Consider the following 22,106-nt stretch of genomic DNA (forward strand, 5'->3'; position numbering starts at 1 on the left):
AGTATCAGGCATGATGCTACCCCCAACACGATTAACAGAGTGGCATGTGCTCAGCTGCCTGGAGGACTAGGCCTGGAAATTCTCTCACAGGAGTAGGAAAGAACAAGAGCAGACTACTCCAGGACTTACCTGTGGCTCAGAGGCCAGATTCATCTTATAAGGATGTGTCTTTCCCTCCTCGCTTACAAGTGGTGACCAGACTTTTGCCTCCGTTCTGCAACACATAAATTTTTGAAAAATTAATCAGCTTATCCTTCGTGACTCCACACAACACATCAGGCATGGGCTCCCACCCAGGCTGTCAAGCTGGGGTTTACCCAAAAGCAGGAGCTGAAGATATCCCTTAGATGCAGATCCCTTAATTAAGTGGGACAATTCAGACTGCTGTGTGTTTCAGCTTTTCTGGGTAACCAGCGAAAGGAATGTTTTTTGTCTGCATTCACTATACAAAGGACATTTTGTTCTTGAGGTTGGACTGCCTTGGAGATAAGCTAGAAATATTTTTTCATTTGGGTCTCCAGATTTTTTTTTCTTATTTATAGTGGTATCCATGTTAAACAAACAAGCTTTCGGGAATGATCAAAAAAAACAACAACACCCCAGCCTGCAATGGGACTGGGACGACCTAATGTGACAGAAAAAGTCTACATAACCTTTACTGGTCTGTGGTCTGACCCAATTACTCACAGTAGTCGGAAACACAGGTCAAGATCTACAACTAAAACCAACTGCTCTTGCCATCATCATTGTGGAATTTTGCTATGTCCCAAATAATGACAAACAAGTGGTGAGGAAGAAGCTCGGACTTGCTTGAAATACGTTATGGGAAACACATGGTACCTACATATCTCTCAAGTAAAGACAGTAGTTAGTGTCTCAGACAGATTAAACAATGCCACTTTTCCCAAACTTTTCAATAGTAAGGAACGAGTGACTGCAGTATTGTTGAATGAAAACTGCTGTTCAATGATAAACATTGCATCACACAGCAACCAGATGGCTGATAAACTCAGGATGAGTTTGAAAACCATGTCCTGTCCTGTTGACAAGAGCCCTTTCTGGAAACTGGAACTGCAAAAAGATGTACTTCCTAGGTATTTGTGGGTCAAGGACTAGCTATAATTTAAGTACTTAGTTAGCAAAACAGGAATGCTTGCACTGAGAATTAACTGGATAACTGGAAAGAGATTTTCCAGTTAAAGAGGGAGGAAGGGACTAGAAAAATAAAAGGCTTCTAAAACCAACAAGGATGGAGAAACAGGGTTTAGTTACCCACAATATATTCAGACTGGTGTATACCATTCCTCTAAAAGCTCTCCAAAGTCACAATATTTTTTGAACAGCCCAAATTTAGCTGAGATGCACATACACATCCCAGACATTTGCTGCTTAAACAGTCTTTTAATATTTGCATCCAGAGAGCAGGGGAGGAGATGGGAGGCAGCATCCTCAATCAGGAAAGAGTTTTACTGACCTGCTATTCCCTTTATTGCATTGTGGACTTTACACAGAAGAAAACTGAATGAAGTCTGCTGCACTGTACCTCCTTTCACAGGAAAAGTACAAACACGCCGGTCACACCTGATATCCTTTATGGATATTTAGGTAGAGTAGACCTTTGACTCTTGGTTATTGCACCCTGCAAGCACAGTTAATACCTGACAACCCATGCCACTCAAATGCTGCCTTCTGGCAAGCTGGGGCACACGCAGTATGACTGCAACAGCTGCGTGGTATCAGATCCACCCCAATCTGATCATCATCTTGTCACAACAGCTGCTATTACTGGATGTCCAAAATGCCTCAGGTGAATACAAAACAACCATTCTCTCCTTGCTTCTGGCAACTCGTGCTTTAAGGTGCCTGAGGAACCAGCAATTTCATCCAGATTATGGCTATCAAGCCTCACAAAGTCACACCCATTTCTAGAATGGCTGTATTTTCCACACCTGAAGACTGTCTGCACATAGGGGAGAAGCCTGCTGACCAATACAAAGCCTTATTCCTTGAAAGTGTTTGGAGATCATGTATGATGAAGTTTCATCTCCTCTGGAAAAACAGGGGACACAGCAAAATATATGGAAATGAGACAGCCAGACAGGCTATAAGCAAAGGGACATTGGCTGAAGATGAAAGAGCAGCTCAGAGAGCATTAAATACTTCAGCTGATTTCTAGAATGAGGCATCCCTGTGCCAGTTCTCGCAGCAGTGATCCAAGAACTTTTGAGGTAGCATTTTCTTCTACAGTAGTTTCTTACGAGGTTTCAGAAGCACAAGGCGGCTTTATTCACACAGAGAAATGGAAGCCTAGAGCAGGCCTGTGTATGAATACGGAACAGAAACTTCCTCTCAGGCACTTGTTTGTATCCCACTGCCCCTCAATGCATTTGAGGTGCTGGTGACACAGCACATTGGTCTCCAGAGGAGGGGAGGCAATTATGGCCAACTACTGCAGCCCATAGGGGGTTTGATCAGATTTTTCTCCTTTATTTATAAGCAAGGCAAATAGCTCAAGTTTGTTCCCCAGACTGCTACCATTCTGCTCTGTCACTGGATATATATGGAAGCAGCAAGGTCATTCCAAGCTTTACTTTCAATCCAGCCTAGAAGTTATCCAAACAGAAATGTTAAATAGGCCATGCATCTGGCCCTCTAAGGTAGGGAAGATAAAGCTTCCCTTTTTCTTCACAACAGCCGCAGAAGAACCCCTTAGCCACTCTCAGCAGCCCATTTATGGCCCCAGTGAAGTGGCAAAAAGGACACAGCTTTGCTCTCCCTGGCTTTACCCAGCAGACTTCAAGGCATGTATTCCATCCCACTGCACTACCTGTGGAGCCCACGCTCTGTCGGTCTCGGGCAGGACCACGATGGCCTAGCTCTTGGGAAGGGCTTCCTGGCTCTGCTTCTTGTGTCTATGCCTGTAATTCTACTGAAGTGTGGCAGGAGGAAGAAAAATACCAACTAAAAGTTTGCCTTAGGTCCCACTACTGGCCCAGGGCTTACTTTCAGCAGTGTTGGGAAGTGTGGGCACCAGGCACAGACAGGAAGGCAGATTAGACTCACCATGTTTGTGTCTTATCCTTATGTTTTCATACCTTTAGCTGTCAGAGTAGACAGCTAAACACAGCCTTGGTAATAGCACCTTCAGTTCACACCAAGCTGCTGTTGGTAATGCCTTTCTGGAGGACTTGTTCCCCAAATTTGAGGAAGAAGGCCCCCAACCAAAAAACCACCTCCCTGCTCCCCTCAGCAAGGCTGTACCCATGCCACTGAGCATGGCCATGCTAGCAGGGATACCAGACCTGCCTCTCCACTGGTGGAGGGGCTGGATGGCCAACAGCCTGCTGGGGAATCCCACCCTGCCTGGTGAAAGCCAGAGGCTTTGGCATCCTTATCGGATCTCAGAAACTCCTGATAAACTGATGAATAGTTATTTTATAATGGTTTCCAATGCATATTTTTTCAAATGAGACTCCATCAGAGAGCAAAACTCAAACAGTGCAGGAGACAAAAACATGACACAAACAAGCCTGAGAATGAGGGTCAGGCAAAATAACTGTAGGCACATGTATATGCAAACATGGTCATTTTTGCAGTTTACATTTCCATGTTGTTTCCTTACTACAGGATAGGGAGTAACTAAGACAGGGAACGAGCCATGCATCTCCTGTTCCATCCAGGCAGAAATCAAAACACAAGATTAGAAAGAAATTTCTCTGATGCTACTTTGGATGCAGAGGTACTGGTAGGAAAAAAGGAAGGAAACCACATGCAAGTCAAGGCAGGAATATGGAGAGGTATTTACGAAACAATACTTTTCAAGTAGCTTGGCTTGAACATGATGTAATATAAACATTGCAAGAGCTTGGATTTTGCTATCAGTGCTTTGCATGCAAAGTTGGGCCATAGCTTCAAGGGAAAATTCAGAGCTGGAAAATGAGGGTCTAATTCTTTGTGCCAGGAACTGTGTAATTTCCATGAAGAAAGGCATATCTACATTCATTCACATCTCATTTCAAACACTGGGATGGACACAACTAAGATACCAAGTAGCAAACAAATCCCAAAAGACGGAGAAGTTTCTTGTGCAGCACAAAGTTTTTGAGCTGAAAAATGAGGAAAGACCTAAAGAATTTATCTTTCACAATCCTCTCACCAGAGTATTAGACAGGCATTTTAATAATGTTTAGAAACTAACTATGAGAGCTCTCAGACTACTAGGAAGGTACCTTTTAATGAGCCTTTAGCTACAACAGCTGTCAAATAGAGGCCCTTGGCTTTAAACATGAGTAGTCACTTTTAACAGCCATCCATTAATGTAGATATTCAGTTTGGCAAGCAGAACTGTACTCAGGCTGCCCACAGCCTCCTGTCAATTCAAACAGCAATGACAGTCACAACTTCCTAGAGACAAGAGGCCCCAAATGCATTTCTCCATACATGGCCCTCTTGCATTTCAGGTGTCTCTTTATACAACCACTAAAACCAGAAAGACAACTTCAGTTAAACTTCTGTTGCTTCTTCTGTGTATCAGGAGCGTCTTCTGTGTATCTCGGGTTCATGACAGCTACAAAGGCTAAGACACACCTGACTGCTCAGGCTCACACTGCTCTTGCACTAGCCTGCTGCAGAGTTAACTGTTACTGCCTCACCAAAGAGGTTGTAAGATCACAACAAATGCCAACCTTGATTTGCCAAAATTACTTAGAACGTGTCTGTTGTTAGTAAAAGCTGCTGGCATGCCCCCACGAGGGCTGGAAGCACCATACCGGCCATGGAGAGGTTGGGAGTGGCCATGGAACCTGCATGGCCTTATATAGCTGCACACTGAGCAGCTGGCTTTTCCCAGGGCCAAAGGAATTATTAGTAAGATGACAGAACTGGAAAACTGTTCTTGGCAAAGAAGCAAAAAAGCAAACCTAAATGAGTCAACAGATTCCACCAATTTCCTAGAACAGAAATCCAAGCCTATTGTGGCTTTGTGCAACTATTCCCCACAGCTCAGACCTGGGGCCACACGGAGCAAGCAAGAGGACAGCCAAACCTACCACATAAAACATAGAGGACATGACACCTGTGCTCTATTCTTCTTCATAAGCATCTACACATGATCCTTTCTGACAGTCCATGTAACAGGTCCTGGTAGCAGATCTGACTTCCCTGATCCTAGCCCTTTTCAAAGAACAAACACATAGCTGCACTCCTTGGCAGCACTTTCAACAAATTAAAAGACTATTTTGCAAACAAAAAAGGTGCATTAATGTATTATAAGCTGGCAGCAGAGTGGCAGAAAAGCAGCTTGAAATTTGAGGAAAATGACAGTACAAGCAGAACAAGACATTACATATTTGAAACTCTTTTTCACAAATATTCCCCTCTACCACCCCCAAACTGCCACTAGACATAAAAGGAAGGACGGACTCCCTACAGGAACACTTTCTTGGTTGAAAAAAAAGCCTATATAAATACACACTTTACCTTTGAGTTGCTCAGGGCTGCACAGTTCCACCACCCATCTGGTGACTAAAGCCACAGGCAAAGAGCTATTTGTTTTAGAAATAATTTTCACCTGTGCTGCAATGAACATTTGTACATCTGCAGCTACAACAGAGCTGTTTGTCAAATTCATCATGAGCATTTCCACTGACATGACTGTTTTACTATCATGTGAATTTTGTGGTAGGAGTATTTGTTCCTCCTGCATCTTCTTTGCTTTGAATGTTCTTTGTCAGGGGAAGCATCTTACTCAAAATAATTTCCAAAGGAAGTTGATTGTTGTCTCCAATTTGTTGGACACATCTTGCTGCTTCCTCTATTAACGAAGAGCAGCCCCAGGCGAGGCTTTGCTCAACCCTAACACGTCAGTGCAGTGATCTTCACACCCTAATTTGAAAAAACAAACAAATAAATCACCAGGAAAAAGAAGTGTAGGTCTTCTCAGAGATTCAAAACTTTGTTTTTCCTACGGAGAGACTCAAAAATCTCCCTGGGAATTTCTCAGTTCAGCAACCAGGTAGGCTTGAATTGACTGAAGCAGTGTCTTGAGCTTGATTTTATACTGCTGAAGACAATAATGGAACCTTATGTTGGTTTCTTGGTAACTACACTTCTCTTGAAACAAAAAACAAACTGAATGAACAAACAGGCTCAGAAAAGGGCAGGAGCTGCTAGACACAGTGAACTCAGTGGGCATTCCTTATCTATGGCAGCACTGTTGAACACCCACTTTGGAGGCGGAAGACAGACCTTTCCAACTCTGTTCACAAGTTGAACAGCAAAGCATCTGGCAGTGTCACTTAGAAAAGAGTATTCAGAGAAACCAATTTCTGGCTGGATTTTAAATCCTAGGAAATTAAGAGATTTTCCCCTTCAGGTGAAAAAGCAGACCAGGCATGTTTTCTTCAGCTAGAAAGTTGATACGTTTTTAATGGTAACTTGTGTTAGACGAGATTTCCTGCCTACAATCTGATCTGAAATATTTTTGGACTGTTACCATCGCTAAGAAAAATAGCGAAACAGGAAACATTGGAATGCTGTTGATATACACAATCAAGCATACAGTGCAAACAGCATTTCCTTTACCAGAAGTGTTTAAGTCATTTCAATTCTCTATATTTACACTTCTCTTAAATAACCATTACTAAACATGAAGACATCTTAACCGCTTGGCTATGTTAAAAGAGAAGAGAGTTGCCTATTTGAAGAATACACATGTACAAAGATTGTTTTCGTTCACAGAAGAGCACATGAAAAAGACAAGCATAATACTTCCATGAAACGTTATCCTGGCTCCCAGCTACTTGCAGCTTAAAGGCTTTCTGCAGCAGAGATACCTCCATTATATATATTATCCTTCAAAGATTTGTCTCGCACTAATTTACTCATTAGGCTCTTCAAACCACACACACTCATCACATTTACAGCATAGTCACAAATGAAGTCTCCACTGTCACAATGCTGCTGATTCTTTGGTGAAACTGAAACACCTGGTGTGAGCGCAGACCTGTGTGTGAAATCCACCTGGCACAACCTTGTTGCTACACTGAATGCAGGTCAGAGAATATTTAGCATGGGTAATAATTTAAATTAGTAATCATTAAAAATTCACCAGCTAGTAATTTAAAAATCACTAAGGATTTATGCTTTCACAACACATCTCTCCAATGGTGAATAGAAAAGGGCTGGAAAACTTCTCACTCCAGAAAACCTGGCACTGCTGGGTACATCCTGACACCAGCTGTGTGATGCTCCAACTCACAGAGGTGATGCTGTCAGAGCAATATGTGCCAGCACAGCTCCTTGGTGCAACTGATTCACCTAATGACCTACAACTGCAGAGAGTGGAGACCAGACCCAGGGGTCAGTGGCGTTGCGGGGCAAATGATATACATTCCTTTTCATACTCAGCCAACTACTTACAGAACTACTTTGACAGAGAAAAGCCTTCCAGCTATGACCTGGCTGTATTGTGAGCCTTCCTCTCAAACTGGATGGTGAAGTCTTAGTGACATAGCTGTGCCCACCAAAGCTCAGGAAGCCCAAGCCATACCACTTGGCCAGGTGACACTCATTTTCCCCAAGAGCCTTCCAACCTCTCCACCTCCATGGCAATGCCCTTCCCTTCTTCAGAGAGGAGGGCTCACCACCACCCCACAGTCTGCTTTCCTCACACACTTCCCCTACCTTAAGCTGAGCAAGAACATGAAACATGGCTACAGGTCTCTAAAAATGCTTCCTCTGTCACCTCTCTAGGCATCCTCTCAAAACCTTTCATTTTAAGGCTTTAGATTGCAAAGTGAAGAAGTGATCCTGCCTCAGCAATAAAGACTACATAGCACTTCTGACCACTGAGTCCAACTGTATTTAGACCAACACAATTATGGGGGCCTGGAAGGAGACACTGGACATCAGGGATAAAATATTCTCAACAGAGTACAACCAGGAAAGACAACATGATGCACACGTATTTTCCACAGAGCAATATCAAACTCTAAAATAGTAAGAAGGCAGATCATTGCTTTCACATATTTGCAGTTGTGGCACTCCTCCTCACCTTCTGTCAGCAGAACTCAGTGATCAATACAGCAGCAGAAGCATCCAACACATACTCATGCTACCTCATTAAAAGGGGGTGTTGAAAGAGTTGAGTTGTGTAAGCTGAAAGCCCCTGCACAATTTTACACAGCTGAAGATCCAGCTAGAAATCTCTCCCTGGGCAGCTTCCATGCCCAAGGCCAGTGAAATGTGCACAGGGTAGCTATAAACTTAACGACTTTGTAATTAACATTAGCAAACACATTTTACAGACTCAATGATCTGTAAGAGTGAATTTGCCTGCAGGCTGAAAGAGCCCTTGCCTCCCTTGCCTCCCTTCCTCTTTCCCAGCCAGAACCACATGGCACTGGTTTGCCAAGTCAAGCAGCTGGATTTTGGAGAGGAAAAGGAACACTCCTTTGCAGGAAGATTACATGCTGCTAAGTTCAAGGCCAGTATGACAAGCTCTGGGGTTAACAGGCTGCTGCAATGCTCACTACCCATTCACACTGCCTGCACTGTGCTCCGTTCTTCCATCTGTGAATTCCCTTAATGAACTGTCAGGCATTTTTTTTGGCCAAGACCCATCACTTCTTCCTGAACTGGGAAGTGCCTGCTGAACTCCTGGCATTGTCTGAGCCACGGTAAAGACTTCAGTTTATCACAGAAAAGCCTGAACAACTGAAGCACTGTGTCATTTAAGGCGTGCTTTTGCACTCCTTTTGAAAGCACTTCCCCTGCATCTGCCCTGAAACTGATGGATGATCACTCTGAGCGAAGGCAGGCACAGGAAAAACTTGCTCCACAGCAGCTAGAAATGCCACACTCCATCTACCATCTGACTTTGAAAAGCACCAGTAGCTGCAATTCACATCAAAAGGAAGGATAAATCCCCAGCACCCTCAAAAACACCACGCTCCAGTTCTTTTAAGTAGCAACAGGTCAATGCAAAGCAGAGCCCTGCCTTCCCATCTCCGTTTCCCCTCTGTACAAAGATGGCCCAAAAACAAAGCACGGCTGGGAAAAGGAGTGAAGTTGTCCATTTCTCCACAGCTCAAGATGACGGGAAGGCTGAAGCCAGCCTGGGCTCTACACTAGTGACAGAAATTGTGGCTCAGCTGTCACCTGCCTTTAGTTTTTCAAGACTCAGAGAGACTGATGCCTAAGAGGAAATTTGTTGCACCCTGGGTTGTCACTGTTTAAGACTGACAGTGGTGTTTGATCAAGAGGTTTCAAAACGTACATTTTTGAGTCTGTGCTTGGCAGAAACCAGGCAATTAATCCCTTGGAACAACACACAAGCATGTATTTTAACTGCTAAATAAGTGCAACAGGAAAGAAGGTCATCTCTGGCTGCACCTCCTCTGCTATGAGTGAAGTTTTCACAAGACCATCTTTGGTGTCTTGCTGTCAGGAGCCACAGAGTAAGTTGACAGACTCTGCCATAAATTATCAGCCAATTCCTCAGTTGGAAAGTTGTTTTCATAAGGTCAAAGTGCAGCAAATGCAAGCAGCATTAGGATTAAAGGATGAAATGCAGTTCCCTCTTGTTAGCCTGCTAGACAAAGCACTAAGAGGTCAAATTAAACCAGCCAGAGAGGTCTGCTGTCAAACCAAAACACAGCTACTTGCCCACCCTGCAGCCCTCCCTCTCTCCAGCCCCAGCCCTGCTCAGCTACATACCTGCTGACTGTCAGAGTCAGTTCATCTGTGCAGCCCTTGATTTTGTTTTGCGCCTCAAGGTGTGTCATGTTATCTGTGTTCACTCCATCAATGGCTATGATCTGGTCTCCTATACACAAGTTGGCTATTGCAGCTTTGCTGCCTGGAGTCACCTAAGACAAAACAAAAAGAGTGATTGGACTTTCCAAGTAGGAAATTTCCACAGCAACATTTGAAAAAGAGTTGAAAAAGTTGTGGGTTTTCCTCACTGGTACCTGGAAAAAAAGAAGTTAAAATTATTGAAAGCAAAATCTTGGCAGAAATCTCTCTGGGTCTTTCAGATAGAGGATTTTGTTTTGGCACCCACAGATAGAAATATGAAAAGAGGATAACAGGTTAATAACAGAAATGGTATTTTTCACTCAAGACAATTCTCATGCTAGAGAGCAAGATCATACAGAAAGCAACTCTGTTCTTTCCTGGACAGTGAAGTGCTCTCTGAAACACAAAATGCTGAGGACAGACAGAAATCCAAGTCTCTAAGAACAGAGGTGACAGAAAAGAGCATCAGAGCCATTGCAATACCAATGCAAATCACAAACAGCTTTGCCTACATTACAATCTCATTTGTTTTCTTCCTTGAAGGAAAGCTTTGGGATCAAGATTTTGGATTGCTTCTTTAGTTGAAATAATATCGTTTTTCCCAGCAACAGGTGCAACACACATTTACTGACTTTAGCAAGAACAATCCCAAAGCAGTGCATGGTCTACGCAGACTGGAAGGGAGAAAGGCATCACAAACTTCATCTTTAAACCACAAGCTGTCAATAGTGTCTGAAAAAGCAGAAGCAGCCTGACTGCAGCTCACCTGGATACCTTCTGCCATATTGCATCTCCCCTTCTTCTCCTCCATATGGTCCCAGACAGAAGGGAGTATGCAGACGATGCAGCAATGCCATCAGTATGACATTGCTCATGAAAAAGGTCCCGGCTAAAACTTGGCATTTTCAAGCAAATCAACTAAATGGCTTCTTCATTTTACCCTACTTCTTTTAAAGAAGTGTCCTTAACAACTGAGACCTCTTTGGGCCAAAATTATTGCCTGGGCAGAGGGTGACTAACATCACGTTTGTGACTTTGTAAACCCTACATAAGATTTTGTGCAGTTTTAATGAGTTTGTTAAAGGAGTGTAATGATTTCTATGGGCTTTGGTCCATTATTTAATGGCAGAGGAAGTGGACTGCTCCCAGACATGAGTACAGATTAAAACATGCCTTGCAGCTGAGACATACCTCATTTATGAGTCCATTTCAACTGGTATTCATTCTACACATTCATGCTAGGTTTCAGCATGTTGGAAAGCAGCTGAGCAAACCCAGGAGAGCTTTCAGACATGAATACCATTCACAATATTTAGAGATCCCTCCTAACAAGGGTTTGGTTGGCAAATCATTGCCCCTAGGGAAACACTCCCCTTCTAGAGGTGTCACACATCAGCAGCAATCACTGTTGACTCTGGGTCAAATCTGAAGTTGTTCAGCATATCTCCTCACAACTGTAGTGGGCAATTTCCCCCAACCAGAAGAAAAATCACAAGACGTTTTTCTTTTTTCATCTCTCTACTAGGAAAGTGTTTCCTAGTAGAAAAGGAAGGACACAGATGTGGTTCAGAGATGTCCAAGTAGACCAAGGTGTTCAACGTTAATCTGAAGAGCTTCAGGTGCATGAACCAATAGTGAATGTCTACCTACGCACCACTCTGAATGCTGCAAGCAGTCTCTGAACCGACAGAAGTGCTGGTGAAAATACCAGACAAAGCACCAAATGGATACAGAAAATCTGATTTAAATGTGAGGATCATCAGCTGCCAAGCTGCAGCCCTCAGCTGACCAGTGACCTATCAAGGCCATTGAGTGCAATCTGCAGCCACTCCACTGGATTCACTGCCTTGAGAGTACCTCCTGTAAACCTTGTGACAGGGTGTCAGACCAGCCAGCAGCCAAGCCCCATTCAGCTGCTCACTCACTCCCTACCTGCAGGACCAGGGAGAGAACTGGGAGAGTAGAAGTGAAAAAGCTTCTGGGTTGAAATACAGACAGTTTAATAGGGAAACCAAAAGTCACATACACAAGCAAAGCAAAATGAGTAATTAATTCCCTGCTTCCCATGGGCAGACAGCTGTCTCAGCTGTGTCTCCTCCCAGCCTCCCATGCAACGCAGACTCCTCACCAGCATGGCAGTGCAAAAAGCAGAAAAGGCTCTGGCTCTGTGTAAGGCCTGTCAGCAATAATAAAAACATCTCTGTATTATCATCCCTGTGCTCAGCACAAATCCAAAACACAGCCCTTTACCAGCCACTGTGAACAATTCTACCCCAGCCAAGACCTGCACACAGGGACAGTTGGCAGCTCTGAAGAAATCCTGAGCACTGATAGCTGCCTATAGTCCCACCATATCTGGGAGCTGTCATTATAAAAAACATAAGACATATCCCTAAGGATATCATTAGAACAAAAGGAGCTTGCAGGAAACAGTGTGGGTCCTCTCCTGTCTCTGGACCTTAACTGAGTCACTTGGTTTCTTGGGGCCTTTATTTCCTCTGCTACTAAAGAAGGGAGAGAGGCACATTACTCACCCCTGTAAGAACACCAAGCTCAATACACTGTTACCATGATTCATTTTCAATCAGACAAGCTGCCAAAGGGTCAAGAACAACAGTGGATTAATGCCAGCACTGGAATACTGCTTGAGACTCAGCCATACAACTTGCATTTCAAGACAATTATACTATGTGATAGGCTGGTAGAAACGATCATGTATCACCGGGAACAGCCAAGCCACAGCAGCCAGAGACACTGAAATACTGAAGCCTTCTGAGGAACCTCCAAGAGTCACCAGGAAGAGCAGGTGGCATTCACAGTGACATCTCAGTGGATTCCCAGTGTTTGTGGTGTCAGTTCCCTTCTGTGTCCACTTCAGAGGAATTTGAAATGTGAGCGCTCTTCTCCATCAGATAACAGCCACTGGTAGCCCAAGAGCTATTCCATCCACTCAGGTACCCACATAATCCTCTCCCCTAAGGACAAGCTACAATGTTGCACAAAAATAAAAAAAAGATAAGTGTATCTGCCAAAAGTAAACATGTTTTAAAATACAGCTTCTTCAAGTCTGGAAATAACTCACCCTGAAACACAACCTTCCACAAACTGCTGCCTACACCATCCAGCTCATACTGTCTGCCAGGACTGGTCACAGCAAACCTGTCTGCACAAGGGCAGGGTATGGAGGGAACCCAGCCCCTATCCTTTTAGGATGATTTATAGCTACTAATAATGTTCCCTTCCCCCCTCACAGTAAGGTCTGGGCTTATCTCAGTGCTGTCAAGCAAAAGGCGTTTCTGTTATTGAGTGAGGAGCACAAAGCTGCCACTGTGACGTTTTCCTGCTTTTATTTTTGTCACATCCCTGCCTGGTCCATGGGAAGCAGCAGGGGCAGGCATGTGGCTGGGGAGAAAGCAGGCAGAGGTGCTCAGAGCACTGGCAGCTATCAGCCAGTTTACACGAGAGGACTCCAGAAATGAACAAAAGCTTCAGACTAGCAGGGATCCAGTAATTTTGTGCCTGAAACTGCCTTGGTCCTGCTCTCAGATGATCTAAAGCTTTGCCCCAGCCTCTCTTCCTTCTTGATTGTGCAAGAAGCAGAGACCAGCCAGAGCCAAGGGAACAGCATGCAATGCCTTGCACACCTTCTACAGGTGGGTGATGCAGTATTGAGGATAGAACTGCACTTCTGCATGGATAGGCAACAAGGGCTGAAAGACACTGCAGTGAAGAAAAACAGCAAACACAACCTTGCACAAGTCACAGCCTGTGCAAAGGCAGTCTCTTGTGTACCTCAGAAGAGCTCCCTGACTTGGTTTGGGCTTCCTCCACTGGGGCTGAGCAGATGGGAACATGGGCAGACTCACTAGGCACCAGAATCCTCCCAGTTCCAGAGACACCATGGTTGGGTGAATAAAGCTCTGCACACCTTATAACATCATGCCCAAAGGCTTCCTTTGGAAAGGAGCCATGCCCTACCTTGAGGTGACTGTTCCCAGGCAACAGGGTAACTAACACTGCCAGTAGGTCATTTTGCTGTTGAACAGACAATGCTGAGACAGGCAGAGCAGCACTGATTCATACTGCATCCAAAATAGGTCCCAGAGTGTGCTTATGGTGATGCTCTGCTGTTCTGTGTAAGAAGTCTACTACAGAAATAACCTAGATACTTACAACCAGACACATCAAACTCAATCCTTGATACCAGCTCAGACGCATCCACCAGCATATGGAAGAAACAAATAATCCCCACAATCTGTGGGTTTGATTGTGCACTCCTTATTCATGCAAAATGCCATGTAGTAGGTAACAGTTTGGACCAGTTATAGGCGTGGACCCCTTCTTTAAAAAGAGGTCCCACAGATTCAGGATTGGTTTGGATAGAAGAAATCCATACTACAAAGTGAAGCTGTGCACATGTGCTCCCTTGCATACACTTTGGGCTCCACCATGCCAACAGGACCAGGATTTTGCAAAGCTCATGTGACCATCTCCCAGGCAGTTCACTTGCTATTATCTGCTTGCACTGGTGGCCAAGCAGCAAAGAAAGAGCTATGAAATACCAAGTCTCGGGCAAGTGCATTTACAATAGCAAACACTTGGATTTAGCAGTGGGAGAAACATTTGGCTGCTTATTGAGCTCGCAGAACCTCTTCATAAAACTTCTGTCTGTCCCAGAGCTCGGCAAACACAACCACATTTTATATTTGATGTCATTCCCTCTGTACATGCTACCTAACAAGCTCTGTAGTCCCTGGACAGGGGTATATGGTGCCTTTTTTCCCTCCTGCAGGCAAGGATCCAAGAGGCAGCAGTGGGGTATATGGAGGGAAGCTGCTGCCCACAGCAAATGAGAGGGAAGAAAGGGTGGGAAGCATTTTTATGAAAAGCAGCATAACTCAGTTCCTTTTGACACAATGAGTCAAAATAGATGGGTGGGTCTAAAATGAATTAATTTTTTTTCTGGCCTTCTCCCCTCACCCATTCCGGCACCCTACATGCTCACTCTGTCAGCTCTTCACAGGTTCTCACAGACCCTGTAGCCTCTGGCATCACTCATCAGTCCACACCTAAACACATTTCAAGAACTGATGAAGAGATAAAAAACAAGAAAATTAACATCAGTCAAGAAAAAGATCTGGAGAAACTGCACCTATGTGTGTTTTAGAGGAAAACCCAGATGGGTCGTTGCTGGAAAGGACAAACATGAAGCAACATATTTCCAAGGCCACCAGTGACAACCAGACATGTCTGACATTCAGTTTAATCCTCCCCACCCACACACACTGCTCTTTTACCATGAGTAATGTCCTCAGGACTGGAGTATTATGCTAAGCAGTCGAAGTTTCTCCCAGCAAAAGCATGCAGCTGGGTCAGCAGAGATCAGAGGCTATGAGAAAATTCAGACAAGCACATTCCCCACCCCTTCTCTTTAGGGGCGCAGGAATGATATGCCTTAAAACTGGCTCCAGGAAAGTTCCCTTCACTGCTGCTCCCGTTCTCTGCACCATTACAGTCTGGCACGGCTGCAGCCCAGACCTCACTGGCTGCTCTGTGCTGGCCCAGATCACACCATCACCAGGAGACAAGAAGGGAGGTCACACCTCTGGCTGGTGAAACCCCGGAGCATCAGCCCACCCCAGTGGAGTCTGGGCTTCCACAGCACAAGCTCCTCTGGCAGCCCAGCCCTCACCCTCCTGCCTGCCTCCATGCCCTGCCCTGACAGCCAGAGGAGCTTCGCTAACACAGAAAGGGGAAGGCATCAGACACTGCACAGAGAGGGCTGACCTCAGTAAGATAAAAAGACATGGGTGGGAGGATTTGCTCAGACAGATGCTCAAATGATGATCAAGGAGATACTCATCCTCACACCTTCTTTTGCAACATGTCCCTCATTAAAACAAACAAGAGATTTTTTACAAGGCCTCAAAAACTGATGACTCTTTCCTACTGGTTTATTCCATACTCTAAATAAATCAACACATCCAGTAATCGGCAACCATTTAAGATACTGTAGTCCAGAACAACATCAATTATTTATGCAGTTTAGGGTTCCTATAATTTCCCTGTTTATACTGAAAAAAAAAACCAAACAAGATTTTCTCCTGTTATTTTGATTCTGCACCCTTCAAATCCAATTATTTTTACATACCATATACGTTTCTTGATGGTCAAAGTGATTTTTGAGGGTGAAAAGTACCAAGGAGCCTGCACCAATACATAACTTGACATCTGGGAACAAAAAGAACTTCCTTCCTCCCAAGAAGTGCAACATTCGCTTTTGTCACCTGAAGTTCTGGGGCTTAAAGCTCTCACACAATGCTGAGGCTGGTACATTCACTCAAGCTGTAGAGTACCCTCTTCAAGTAACTTGCCCAGAACAAGGTGGGTCAGACATCATCAAAAAAGATTATACCAGTTGCAAAGAAGAGGTACAGAGAAAAGAGAATTCCAAAGTTGAGGTGACATCAAGCTCCTGCATAACCAGTGACAAATTAGTCTGAATATGTGAACTAAGGAAAAGACAACCCTGGCTCCCAGGAAAGACAAGAGTATTGCTCCTGCATGTAACTCTGGTAGAAGGCATTTAATCAGTATCCCCAAAATCTGTAAAAGTTTTTTTTCAAGGTAAAAGTGCCCCCCCTAGACTCAAAAACCGGACTGGAAAAGATCAAACCTGTCCTGTGCCTCAAAGCTCTTTGCCTTTACCCCAGGAAAATTTGCTGCTTTGCCGTTGCTACAATTAAGGAAGATTTCTCTTCATCCAAACCGTGGCAGTCAGGGAGATCAGAAAAGTCTTTTCCTCTTTTCAGCAGCCATTCGTACCTTTGAAGGACAGGATTTTCCAGCAGCTGTTCAGGAACTGCCAGAATTGATGTTGGTTTCAAAGTCTGCAGGGGCTCAAGCTCTGCTCTTCACACCCAGTGCACTCTGACAGAGCAGACAGGACTCCCTCCAAGCTAAGGCACAAGGCATCCATCCTGCTGTCCTCTAGACACCAGCCCAGCCACTTCTGCAGGGCCAGAAGCTCTTGGCAGGTGACACTAATGACCAGTGCTCCACAGGCCCCTATGAGCTGTGCAGTTCTGGAGCAGCTCTGCCGGGCATGGCACAGCAGGGCTGGTGCTGCCACAACCCCCACCCCACCCACAGCCAGGTAAACACCTCAGCAGGAAACATAAAGCCACCTTCACCTTGCTATAAAGCCCAGCAGCTTTCCCCAGCTGCCTCCCTCTGCCCAGACAGCCTCAGAACAAGACCCCAGCACGACGCTGAGATGTGCAGTCACAGGCACAAGAGCCAGACCACTTGTGCTAGTGGCAGAGGAACTGCAGTCCTAGGTGTGCACAGGGCAGACCAGCCAAGGCTTTCTAGGCTGAGGAGGAAAGCCAGCCCAACCCAAAAGCCTATCACATCCACCACACCCCACGTTTCCTTTGGCAGAGGGAAGGCCAAAAGGTTCCACTCTGGGAGCAGAGGGTTGCCTGGAAAGCCCCAGTTCTCCTCACGTCTCAGAAAAATAACCCGCAGCCAGGGTCTCTTTGCAGCTGGGGAAGAGGCTGGAGCCCAGCCCCCAGGGCAGTCACTGGTGCTACTGGGCTGAGCCCTGGCAGGCACCCGAGGGAGGACAGTCTCCACCCATCCCACCAAGGGATGCCCATCAGAAGTGTGTCCAGTACCAGCAGGGCTAGGGCTCTCCCTCACCATCCGCTCCAGGATACCTTTGCTCAGCTTCTTCCTATTCTTCAGGATACCTTTGCTCAGCTTCAGGGTAAGGACATCAGCAGGTACCAAAGCTGAACCTGGTATCTTTTCACACCACCGGATTCAGTCCCATACTTGATTTTAGACCATCAAGTCCAGTTTTACCACTAAATCAAGCTTTAAATCTATAAAGCTGGTTCAGAGGGCCATGCTTAAAAAGAACACCAACACACTCAAACACCCAATTATGGTCCAATTCCTTATTTTGTATAAATTTTGAGTTTTTAAAACACCATGAATAGATAAAATATCAGACTAAGCAGTGATGAATTCATGTTACAGTGGTCAAAATCAGCAACAAGCATCATGCTGGGATTTCATCTTTTTAGTGTATTTGCATAACTGGTCTGTCTTGAAACCATTTTTTCATTGGAAAACTGGTTTTATAGGACAATGTCCAGTTTTACAGACTCTGAGAGACACCCAATCTTAACGGGACTGGGAGGTTTTTGACATGACAAAACAGCAAACATCTGCTCCTGCCCATATTTTTGGTCAGATGTTCAGATCCCTACCACAAACCACAAAAATCATCTCAATAACAAGGTTTATCAGACAGTTCCATGTATTCAGCTGGAAACAAAAAACCTCAGTGTTTATCAAACTCAGATGCAACCGAACAGGCAACACAGCTCATGTTAACTGAGGAATGGAGGGGGATGAGGTCTGTCAACTGCACTGCTTTTCAGGCAGCTCCACACCATCAGCCTCTTTTACACAACGTGCTGCTTGCTTCCTCCGTCAGCTCCCAGCCTCCGTGGGATTTAACTGGGAACTGTGGTCAGCTCTACAGAAACTATTATCCTGTATGTACTGCATCCATTCGGAACTCAGAAAGAACTTTCCTCAAATTCTACCCCACTGACTCACTGCAGGGTATCACACAAAGAGCAGTAAAGACAAGGGCCTTTCCTACTCCTGTAGAGCACTCCAGCAGGCTCTGGCACAGGGTTCATTATACTGATAAACACAAGTTTGGGGTTTTTTCTGAACAAAGACTGCAATAAAGCATCCACAAGAACCCTACAATTTCAAAAAGAAATGAAAGCCAGAAATATCAGTGAAGTGTCTGTCCTAAAGAGATGGGAAACTGCACAAAGAAAGTCTCACGAGCAGCACTTGTGAAATTCCCATACTCAGCTCTCAGCAGGAAGACCAGTCCAGCACAACCAAGAAACCAGAAGTGTTCTCACAACAAGATGACGTATTTGAGCCTGAAGCAGTTTTGAACACATATTTAAAGTAGAAAGTGAGGTAGGGCAGTGACAAAACACAAGGTAAAAGCAGCTGTGGAAATGCCACAATCTTTCATCTGCCGCTCCTCTAAGACACAACCAGACATTGGGACCATGCAGCCACTGTCAGCCAGAAGACCCTGGCCAGGCTGCTCTGGTGGCTCCCATGTTCATGGCACCAGTGCTCCTCATCCTTCTTGCACCCAGGACTGCAACACCAAGCTTCAGTGACTTCCTCCAGAGAACAACTCAAACGGTGCTGCCCTCCCCCTGACACGACTACATTCAAGAGCAGCTGCTCCCTAGCTGACTGGGGAGCTTGAGAAGCCAGAAGCCATGAGCAAGAAGCCAAGGCACAATGGTGATGAGGGCCATAAATACCAAGATAAGCTCTAAAGCTTAACAGCACAAGGATGATGGTGCCAGAAGCCAAACATGAGCTCCTGGCAGGCAATGCAGGCTGAATTTAGGCACCTGGTTCAAAGAGAGCTGCAAGACACCCAGCTCAGGTCTACACCTGGACGAATGTCTCTCCTGGCATCCCACCATGCTAGCATATGGAACAGCATGGTGATCCCATCAGTGCCTCACTGGGACAGGCTCCACTGGCTACATGGGACAGCACTGACCCTATACACAGCACACCCAAACTGCTGCGCTCGCAGTGTCAGGATGCTGCTGCTCCCCCCCGCCCAGGGCAGGCAGCCCACCCCCACCAACAGCGCTCCTCAGGAGCACATCTGCACACCCACCACCTCCCACCTGCCTGAAGCACAAAACAAACACAGAAGTGCTGAGGAGGAAGAGCTGCAACGTCCAATGCTCCCAGGGTAATGCTCTTATCACAGGTTACAGCCTCCCCATCCTCTCACTGGCCCCTAGCCCCCCTATCTCATACCACAGTGGGACCAAGGCCCTCACAACCCCTGGCAGATGTCAGTCCTACAGCCAGAGCTTGCCCCAGCCTGTGAGGGAAGGACGGCTCCGTGCTTCGTCTCTGGTGAAAACACAGGTACTAAATAAAATAAGCAAGAATATCGAAGTTCTAGCCCGGTGAAGTCATCACACAAGGAGGAACAGACTTTTTAAAACAGGTCAAAACTGGATCAGATCTATTTTTTTACATGGTAAGGGGAAGATTTGCCAAGAATTTCACTCCCGAGCCCAGGAGACAAATCCAGGAGCCTTACGAGCAAACCACAGGAAAGATTAACGACTTGAAGTCTGGGAGGGGAAATTAAAAGTGTCAGAGGGGTCACAAGAGAAAGACCCGATAAGAGCTGCTAATTGTCAGCATTTACGTCACCACCATCAGAGAGGCTATTTCATTACATTTTAGTCTCCAGGGTCACAATTTCTCATGAGGTGGTTATTTTTGCCACTTTGCTGATCTATGTCCCTTGGTATGTGCCTATCAGCATTGACAAAAGCAACCAAGAAGAGGTAGGGGCAGTGAGGTAGGGCTTTAGATACCGTAATGCCTGAGAGTCTTTTGCTGGAAGGAAACGGCAATAATTACCATAACAATGAAGTAAATATCACTTCCCTTACAGTAAAGCTGCTTTCATGTCCCAAATATGCTTTAGGGAAATGAGGCATTATTACTGTAATTAAAAGAGATTACACTGAAAACTAATAACTCGCCCCCCACCTCCCGCGAGTTTAACAGCACTTGTGAGCTCTACCCTTCCTGCAGCGGGCAGCTTCCCCCTGGCACCTGGGCTCCTTCAGGCAGTGGGACCCCACGGCAGGAGATCCTGTGGCAGGAGGCATTTATAAAAATTCACGAGTCTGACCATCCTGGTCTTCTTTAAGGGCAGTTCATGTAAGTTCGAGTTCTGGCATGTTCCTCTTCCCGCAGCCCTTCCTCACCTGGGGCATGCGGGCACTTCAAAATTGTGCAATGCTGGCAGACGCCAGGGCCCAAGGCTAACGGCGGATCGCTGGATGCCTCTGTTTCGCCGAGGGATTGCTGGAACGAGGAGCAATTCCTTCATTCCCTTTGCCATAGGGGCGGCCTGCAGCCAGCCCCGACAAGAGTCTGTGCAAAGCCGCGCAGGAACAGCACTTTGGGGCTGGGGCCCCACACACGAGCCCTGCTCTGGTCGCCGGCAGGGCAGGGCCCAGCACCTGCGGGTGCAGGTGGGGACAGCACAGAGGCAGTGAGCACCGGCATCTTACGGGCAAACGCTGGGCCACAGGAGGAAAAAGCCATGTACAACGCTAAAGTTGTCTCGATGCAAAATTTTTGCCATCTCCCAACTAATTTCTCCTTAAGGAGGTGGGGCAAGAAGGACTTCGAACAGAGACGGGCAGAGGCACTAAATACACCTTAACATGGCTTCTGTAAACAAAGGCTGGCGAGCATTCAGCCCGCCCCGGTGAGAGGGGTCCCCAGGGTGGGCTGCCAAACCCGAACCAGGCGCGGAGGGGACCCTCCTGCCTGCGAGTCCCTATGGATGCCTGAGAAGGGAGGCTCGGTGGGAAGCAAAGACCCCGATCTGCTACAGGTGAAGGGGCTGCGTGCGCCCCCACCGATTTCTCCGCACACATAAAAAACCGAACCAAATTAAAATACAGGGGGAGAGAAAAAGACAACCCCAGCCCTCGCCCCGGCTTTGCCGTGGTGCCACCTGCCAGCCCGAGCCGCCCCCGGCCGCCCCCGGCACCGCCCGCCGCCGCCCACCCTACCCGGGAGATGGCGAGGGGCTGCTCGAAGTCGCGGCCGCCCACCAGGCGGAAGCCCCAGGGCCCGGGGCCCGAGAGCACGATGCGGTGTGTCCCCATGTGCGCGCTGCACCTCACGGCCGCCGGCCACAGCCCCGCCGCCCGCACCGGGCCCGGCCCGCCCCCGGCCCGCCCTGCGCCGCCCCGCCCCGGCCCGGGGCAGCGGCCGCCGCTCCTCCCCGGGAGTCGGGGCTCCGCGCCCCGGGGTCGGGCCCTGCCGGGGCAGCGCGGCGGCCGTGCTCGGGGGTCCCGGCCGCCCCGACCCGCTCCCTGCCGGCCGGCAGCCGCACGCAGGAGTGCCCTGCTGCGGCATCTCCCGCACAAACACTCTCCAGCCTGGAGCAACGTCTCTGAAACATAACGAGGGGTATTGAAATAAGCCTGCGGTTCCCCGCCAGGATCGGATGAGTGAGGGCGGAGCCTTGGAAGAGTATTGCCGCTCTGCTAATTTATCCCAGGTTCACTAATTTAGACAGGGTTTTGTTTGTCTCTAGCCCCTTAAGCACGGCACCACCTACAAAAGGAATTCTTCTATACAGCTTTTTCAGCCAACCTTCTTAGCTGTAATTCAGTAAAAATAGT

The 22,106-nt window shown here is 46.6% G+C and overlaps 1 protein-coding gene across 4 annotated transcripts in view; it reads right to left on the minus strand.

Moving 5' to 3' along the window:
- The window catches only part of PDLIM1 (PDZ and LIM domain 1), a 43,132-nt gene extending 21,491 nt beyond the window's left edge, over positions 1–21,641 (minus strand). For 2 of the 4 annotated variants that reach the window (XM_066323978.1, XM_066323976.1), the window contains exons 1-3: positions 21,489–21,627; positions 9,718–9,869; positions 130–214 (exon numbers count right to left, since the gene is read on the minus strand). In XM_066323978.1, coding sequence (XP_066180075.1) covers positions 130–214; positions 9,718–9,869; positions 21,489–21,584 — 333 coding nt within the window. In that variant the 5' untranslated portion in view covers positions 21,585–21,627. Of the gene's footprint in view, positions 1–129; positions 215–9,717; positions 9,870–21,488 lie in introns of all 4 variants that reach the window. The other 2 variants (XM_066323975.1, XM_066323977.1) reach the window with 2 other exon arrangements.
- Between the last annotated feature and the right edge of the window lie 465 nt (positions 21,642–22,106).

Source organism: Sylvia atricapilla, chromosome 8, assembly GCF_009819655.1.
Source record: "Sylvia atricapilla isolate bSylAtr1 chromosome 8, bSylAtr1.pri, whole genome shotgun sequence".
Classification (NCBI taxonomy): Eukaryota; Metazoa; Chordata; class Aves; order Passeriformes; family Sylviidae; genus Sylvia; species Sylvia atricapilla.